Source organism: Solanum verrucosum, unplaced genomic scaffold (genome assembly GCF_900185275.1).
Source record: "Solanum verrucosum unplaced genomic scaffold, falcon-dt-bn FXZP01000465.1, whole genome shotgun sequence".
In the NCBI taxonomy this organism is placed as follows: Eukaryota; Viridiplantae; Streptophyta; class Magnoliopsida; order Solanales; family Solanaceae; genus Solanum; species Solanum verrucosum.
Window position 1 is genome coordinate 1 of NW_026020504.1, and position 8,352 is coordinate 8,352.

Genomic DNA, 8,352 nt, shown 5'->3' on the forward strand with positions numbered 1-8,352 from the left:
CAAGCTAAATAGTTTGAGCTTCCCATTAATGGTTCTGAAGTGATCATAGCACTTGAACTACCTATATTCTTGGAGCCAAAAATATCAATCCCTAAAGACATATTATGAATTTAGAGAGAGGAAAAAAAAATAAAAAAAAAAAATAAAAAAAATAAAATAAGGCTGGTCCTGGTCAGAATCTGAAAAAAAAAAAGGTGCAGTCGCCGGAAATAGGTCTGACTGCCCGAAACTGGTCGGAATAAGAAAATAAATATACAGTCTGCCTCGGAATGGAGAGGCAACCGCAATGGAAAAAAAATTGGTCGAAAAACTGGCCGGAACAGGTCTCACGCGCCGGCGCGTGGATCTGTCAACTCGCCGGAGAAATTCTTCCGGCGGCGCGTGACGGCGCGTGTAGCACTGGTTTCCGGCGGGGATGATTGGGGTTTGCTCGCTGGGAAGTTCCTCAACTAGTGGTGGTGTTAGTTTTTTGAAAACAGTGACGGAAAATATTAAATACCTGGACAGCCACTAGGTTACCGGAAAAAAAAAAAAAAAAAAAAAAAAAAAAACTGTGTGATTTTTTTTTCTCTCACAATTGCTCTGATACCATGTGAGAAATATAGGAAAAGAATATTATTGAATTGTTGTTATAATAATTACATAGAGAACCTATTTATAGACACTATATAATACAATTCCTTACCAAATAGGAGACTATAAACTATTCCTAGTTTGTGTAGGATTGTGTTTTCCTATTCTATTCTAACAATGATTTATGTTCAAATTGCACTTGTGTAATCAGATTAACCATCTTAAATGTGATTGTTAATGTGTGACTTATTTAAAATACATGTGCCCACAGACATACATGCATAATGGTGCTATGAGGTACGCCCTTTTGATTAATTATTTCCTGTACGGTTTTTGTTGGGGTAGTTGCATTGCATCTGTTTCCATGGTATGTTTTCAGTCACATTTTTTTAGCATTTTCCTTGTTGCATTTACTGCTAGCTATTTGATATACAAATTAGGTTGATATATTCATCTAACTTATTTTCTGTTGTTACATGCAACAAGTTATATTTAACCTTTTCTCCCTTGGTAGATTTTTGGTGTTCATGTTGTTATACCTCTGAAGATCCTAAGTTTGTATTTGGTACAGTGCTACTACTCAGATGCTGCAATCGCAGATGGCTACTTCAGTGTGCTAGCAGAAGTTTATATGCGTCAAGAGATACCAAAATGTGAAATTCAGAGACTCTTAAGCCTGATCCTCTACAAGGTGGTAGATCCTTCTAGACAAATTCGTGATGATGCCCTTCAGATGCTTGAGACGCTTTCTGTCCGTGAATGGGCTGAGGATGGCATGGAGGGTTCAGGTAGCTACAGAGCTGCTGTTGTGGGAATCTTCCCGATTCATATCAGCAGTTCCAGTACAAACTCTTGTAAACTTGCTAAAGATCACCCTGAACTTAGTCAGTGGCTTTGTGAAGAAATCATGCAGAGGCAGCTTGACGCAGTTGATATAATTGCACAGCATCAAGTCTTGACGTGCATGGCTCCATGGATTGAGAATCTCAATTTCTGGAGACTCAAGGACTCGGGTTGGAGTGACAGACTATTGAAAAGCCTTTATTACGTGACATGGCGGCATGGTGATCAATTTCCTGATGAAATTGAGAAGCTTTGGAGTACAATTGCCAGCAAACCTAGGAACATAAGTCCGGTTTTAGATTTTTTGATTGCAAAAGGTATTGAAGATTGCGATTCAAATGCATCAGCAGAAATAAGTGGTGCATTTGCTACATACTTCTCTGTTGCTAAAAGGGTCAGTTTATATTTAGCTCGTATATGCCCCCAACGTACTATTGATCACTTGGTTTATCAACTTGCTCAGCGCATGCTTGATAGCATCGAACCTCTGAGGCCCAGTGCAAACCAAGGTGAGGGAAATGGAAACACCGTGTTAGAATTTTCTCAAGGGCATTCTGTGGTTCAAGTTGCATCCGTTGTAGATAGTCAACCTCACATGTCACCTTTATTAGTTCGTGGGTCTCTTGATGGTCCACTGAGGAACACAAGTGGGAGCTTGAGCTGGAGAACAGCCACTGTTGGAGGGAGAAGTGCCTCAGGCCCATTGACTCCTATGCCTCCTGAGTTGAATATTGTCCCTGGAACTGCTGGTAGGTCTGGCCAACTTCTTCCATCATTGGTGAACATGTCAGGGCCATTAATGGGGGTACGGAGTTCAACTGGAAGTATGCGAAGTCGTCATCGCTCTCGAGACAGTGGAGACTACTTCATTGACACTCCAAATTCGGGGGAAGATGGGTTGCATTCTGGGTCTGTAATGCACGGGATTAATGCAAAAGAACTTCAATCAGCATTGCAAGGACATCAGCAGCACTCTCTCTCTCATGCAGACATAGCATTGATTCTACTCGCTGAAATTGCTTATGAGAACGATGAGGACTTCCGGGAGCATTTACCTTTGCTCTTTCATGTCACTTTTGTATCTATGGATAGTTCAGAGGATATTGTCTTGGAGCATTGTCAGCATCTGCTTGTAAATCTATTGTATTCACTTGCAGGGCGTCATTTGGAGTTATATGATGTTGAAAATAGTGATGGAGAGAACAAGCAGCAAGTAGTGAGCCTCATAAAGTATGTTCAATCTAAGCGAGGTAGCATGATGTGGGAGGATGAGGACCCCACGGTAGTGAGAACAGAGCTACCAAGTGCAGCACTCTTGTCTGCTTTGGTACAGAGTATGGTGGATGCTATCTTCTTTCAAGGAGATCTCCGAGAAACTTGGGGAGCAGAGGCACTTAAATGGGCCATGGAGTGCACATCTAGACACTTGGCCTGCCGTTCCCACCAGATTTACCGTTCACTAAGGCCTTGTGTAACAAATGATGCATGTGTATCCCTGCTACGTTGTCTTCACAGGTGCTTGGGAAATCCTATACCAGCTGTTTTAGGTTTTGTTATGGAGATCTTGTTAACATTACAGGTGATGGTGGAGAATATGGAACCAGAAAAGGTTATACTCTATCCCCAGCTTTTCTGGGGTTGTGTTGCCATGATGCATACTGATTTTGTTCATGTGTACTGTCAAGTGCTGGAGCTCTTTCGTCGGGTTATTGACCGTTTATCGTTCCGAGATCGAACAACAGAGAACGTGCTTCTTTCAAGTATGCCTCGAGATGAGCTTGATTCAAGTATTTCTGACAGTTCTGAATTTCAACGTCTGGAATCACGGAATGCTTCTGATTCAAATGCAAAGTTCCCAGTCTTTGAGGGAGTACAGCCATTGGTTCTTAAAGGCCTTATGTGCACTGTCAGTCATGGTGCTTCTGTTGAGCTTCTATCAAGGATTACAGTGCCTTCATGTGATTCCATCTTCGGTGACGCAGAAACACGGTTATTGATGCACATCACTGGCTTGCTTCCCTGGCTCTGCTTACAGCTCAGCCAGGATGTATTTATGGGTTTTATGTCACCACTACAGCAACAACATCAAAAGGCTTGCTCTGTTGCTGCCAATATAGCCGTCTGGTGTCAATCAAAATCAATGGATGAACTGGCTACTGTTTTTGTGGCTTACTCCCGTGGTGAGATCAAACGAATAGAGAACCTTCTAGCTTGTGTTTCACCATTACTATGCCATGAATGGTTCCCCAAGCACTCAACTCTGGCATTTGGGCACCTCCTACGGCTTCTTGAGAAAGGGCCAGTGGAATATCAGCGTGTTATCCTTCTTATGCTGAAGGCATTGCTTCAGCATACTCCTATGGATGCTGCTCAGAGTCCACAATTGTATGCAATTGTATCTCAGTTGGTGGAAAGCCCCATGTGTTGGGAGGCACTTAGTGTGCTGGAAGCCCTCTTACACAGCTGTAGCTCTTTACCCGGATCACATCCCAATGATCCGGGGCAATTAGATTATGGACTCATTGGCACCGAAGAGAAGCTCCTTGCATCTCAAACATCACTTAAGGCTCGAAGTGGACCATTGCAGTTTGCAATGGGCCTCGGATATGGACCAGGTTCGACACCAGTGGCACAATCTAATGCATCTGAATCTGGTTTGTCAGCAAGAGAATTAGCATTACAAAACACACGGTTGATGCTAGGGAGGGTGCTTGATAGTTGCCCACTTGGGAGACGGAGAGATTATAGAAGATTAGTCCCTTTTGTTACAATTACAGGGAACCTGTAAGCATCTCATTTACGCGCTACTTTTGACTGAGAAAAATGTGATATCTGTGAGTTTTGTTTTGTAAATAGGTGCACTCATCTAATTATGTATACGGGTTAGTTTTAGTTTTGGTCTATTTCTTTACATTTTTGGAGGTCTGTAGATTTGTATGTTGTCATCACATTATGAAAGGGATGACACTGAATGCTTGACCACTATGATGTTATTGGCTTATTGACCTGTCGGAATATTTCATTTAGACGCTCAAACTAAGTTTTGTTATAATTGAACACCTCAACTCCAATAAAGTGTTATAACTATTGCTCTTTCAGTTCAAATTTGATTTTCCCCCCTATGTATTCTCATTGATCTATTAGGTAGTTAAGTTAATAACATAAATTTGCCTTGAAACTCATGATATTTTCTACATGAGGTTGATAATGTTTATACCTTGCATAAAGCAGTTCTGAGTTGATTATGATATGCTCGTTGAGACCGTCCGTGTTGAGTATACGATAATGTCTAGCTGATGATTATGCTTTATTGAAATGACATATCTTGCTCAAGTGATTCTGCGTTGATTATGATATGCACGTAGACACAGTTTGTGTTGAGTATGTGATATGCACGTTGTTATTGTCTGCACTAGGATTGATATGTACATTAAGATCGTCCATACTTTATTTGGTGTTGATTTGTGCATAACATTCCATATGTTACGTTGTTGATGAATTTAAAAATTAGGCTGATTCAGTAAAGTATTGCATTGTTAATTACCTTCATGTTGTTGATTATTGTTTACTTGTTGATGACTATATATTTTAATTATCCATTATCGGTTGTTGTCATATGAATGACAGGATTGGGCAAGTATTTCTAAGATATATATTATCTTATTTGGATTAGTCGATCGATGATACTTGTTGAGTATCATTATTTTATCACTTGCACCAAGGACTCCTTATTGATCTTTAATTTTGTATCCTTTCCATTTAGATATATAGCGTATTTGGACACAATTATATTTACTTTCAGTCTTCTCAGATGATGTATAATTAGGTTTTGGGTTTTAACTTATATATTTTTCTACTGTATTTAGTTTGAGACTTTTATCTTTCTTCATTACTTGCTTGATCATAACATACTATACGTTTTCTTATGGATAGTAGCTCATTAGATACCTTGTTGTGGGCTTGTGGCCTAGAAGTCTTACTTGGACCGTGAAGTAATCTGACCGAAAAATAATGGGAAAATTAGTAAACTAGTCAAACTCCCTAACATAATTATTAAAAATATCTACACTTTAAAATAATTATTGAAAATGTCAATATGTCAATATTTTAGCAAATAAAATGTATCCTAATATAATTGATTTTCTTTCCTTTTATTTCTCAAATCAGGCCCCACATTTAACTAATTTTACTCCTTATACGTGAAAAGAAGAAAAAAAAACTCTCATTACCCACTTTCCCCTCTTTCTAGGTTTTTACCCCAATTTCTTCCTTTCTCTCTCTTGAGTTTTTCACCATTGTTCTCTCCTTTTCTTGTCTCTCTCTTGAGTTTTTCACCATTGTTCTCTCATTTCTCGTGTAAGAAAATCACTTCTTCTACTTTCCTCCAATTTGTTTAAGAAATCTTACAATTCCTTCAAAATATTTTTCACCCACTGATAAAGGCAAATACATTGTCACCAAGTATCTTTTGATTTTCAAAATTGAGTGTTGAAGATTTCGAAAAAACTTGTTGAAGACCAAGTTAAGGAAGAACAATTTCCTATTAGTTGTTTTGTATTTATAAATTTTTTTTAGAATTTTGTATCCTTTGTCAATTAAAATTCAAATCTATATGTATGCTATTAATATTTGTATTCATTCAAAATCTCATGTTGCATATATATGAATCTTGTATTTGTTCCTGATTTGAATTCATCCCAAAGGTATGTCAACTAGATGTGTTTTTTATTTATAGGAAGCACAACTTCCTATTGGTTTGTTTTGATAAAATTTTTTAGAATTTTGTATCCTTTCTCAATTTTGTATTCAAAACCGTATGTATGCTATTATATTTGTATTCATTCAAAAATCATGTTGCATAGTTTATGAATCTGATATTGTTCCTAATTTGTATTCATTCTAAAGGTATGTCAACTAGTTATGTATTTTATTTAAGAATGATTGCAACAAATATTCACTTATTCCTTTTCAGTTTTATATTTCATTCTCACTTTTTCATCATACTGTTTTTTGTATTTTATATATTATTATACAAAATACTACATAAAAACTAGAATGAATACAAACACAAATAAAATACATATTGGAATGAATACGACTTAAAAAAGGATACAAATTTTTGAAGAAAAAATACATGAATATAAATACATTTCTCAAATTACTATAGATTCATTTGGCATAGCTATTGGAATGCATACAAACTAATAAAAAAAATACAAGTTTCATTATACAAAATACAACATGAAAACTATAATGAATACAAATAAATACATATTGGAATGAATACGATTTAAAAAGGTTACAAAATTCTGGAAAAAAAAAACAAAAATACATTGTGAAAAGGCACATGTTTGAGTTTTCTTTTAAAAAAATGTAACTGATGAGAAAATTAAGTGATATTTACCTCTTTTTGAAATATTCTCTCCCTTGATTTTCTCCCTTCTGTTATTAAATAATTGTATTCTTTCAAATTAAGAAATACATAAATAAGATATAACAAACTAAAATATTGACACTTTTAATAAATATTGAAAATGTGGCAAAGAGATCCTATTAAATGTTAAAATATTGACATTTTAAAAAAATTCCCAAAAATAATTAGGTGTCAAGCGGAAGCTAGCAAAATAAACCTCAAAAGACCATGAGTAATAAGACAAGCGAGAAATATACCCAAAGACACAGATTTAACGTGGTTCGGTCAATCGACTTACGTCCACAAAAGAAATGAACAATCCACTATATAAATATGAGAGTACAAAATATAGAGAAAAACTCAGGACAAATACCCAACAAATCTAAACTAATGAGAATCTGGAGATCTTTTATGATAACCACATAGTTTAGTATAATATGCCGAGTGCTGAGTTAATTAGTTATGAATATTGTTTTTAGTCCTTTGAACTATATACTCAAGGGCGGACCCACGTTGGTTCCAGGGGGTTCATTCGAACCCTCTTGGCAAAAAAAAATATTGTATATATAAGGTAATTTTCTGTATTTATGTGGATATATATATTTGAACCCCTCAATGACAAGGAGAAAGAATAGCCCAGTGGCATTTTCCTGAAAATTAAGCCTCATGTTGAGGGTTTGAATCCCTGCATTAGTGTTTTATTTTTTCTTTTTCAATTTCAGTTTTTTTTTTTTAAGGTTTCAGTTCCGTTTTCATGTTTTTTTAGTGTTTTATTTATAAAAACATGCTAAAAGTGTGATTTTAAACCCAAAAAAGTTCAAGGGTCCGCCACTAAAACTAAATATTACTACTTTTTTGAAATTTTGTTTTGTTGGCTTATATATACACGTTTATACTTTTTTTTTTGAATCCCTGAACGAAAATCCTGGATCCGCCACTGTATATACTGTACGCTTTCTTAGTTAGTTTTAGAAAAATGAAGAGTAATACAAATGTTAGCTTAATATAAGTCACAACACTATAAACTTTCCGAATTGATCTTTGTTGTAATTAAATTATTCAAACTTATCTCCTTTCACTCCATTATTTATTCGTAAAATGAGCTTCTCTAATATCCACTATGTTTGTTCAATTTTAGTGTTTCCATTTTCTAAATATCCTACCAAGAAAATAGTATATTACACAAATGAAGATTATCCTTGACTTTGTGTAATTAAATAAAAAAGGATAAACTTGGATTGGATCTGAATATATGATAAAAGTATTGAAACACTTCTAAATTTGTCGTGAATTATTAGTTTCATCATCAAACTATTGACCGCCTTAAAAACACTCTTTTACTTGATTAACTAAACATAAATATACCCTCGATCTTGCAACACTAGTGACATACACCTCTAATTCTCGCCAAGTTTAGGATGTTTTCAATACTTGATCTCTCAATTTTTTTTTAATTCAGAGTCACATGCTCCTACAAGAGTTTGAGACCACTTGCTATGTTATGTGGCAGATTGGGGTATATC

At 35.9% G+C, this 8,352-nt stretch overlaps 1 protein-coding gene across 1 annotated transcript; it reads left to right on the forward strand.

Annotated features, from left to right (window-relative positions):
• Positions 1-258: 258 nt before the first annotated feature.
• On the forward strand, positions 259-4,306 carry LOC125809564 (uncharacterized; the record flags this gene model as incomplete). The annotated part of the gene is given in 5 exon segments (XM_049489149.1): positions 259-440; positions 919-940; positions 1,088-1,379; positions 1,382-1,421; positions 1,423-4,306. Coding segments are annotated over 5 exon segments (3,318 nt in total), but the record flags the coding sequence as incomplete, so codon positions are not given.
• Positions 4,307-8,352: the final 4,046 nt, after the last annotated feature.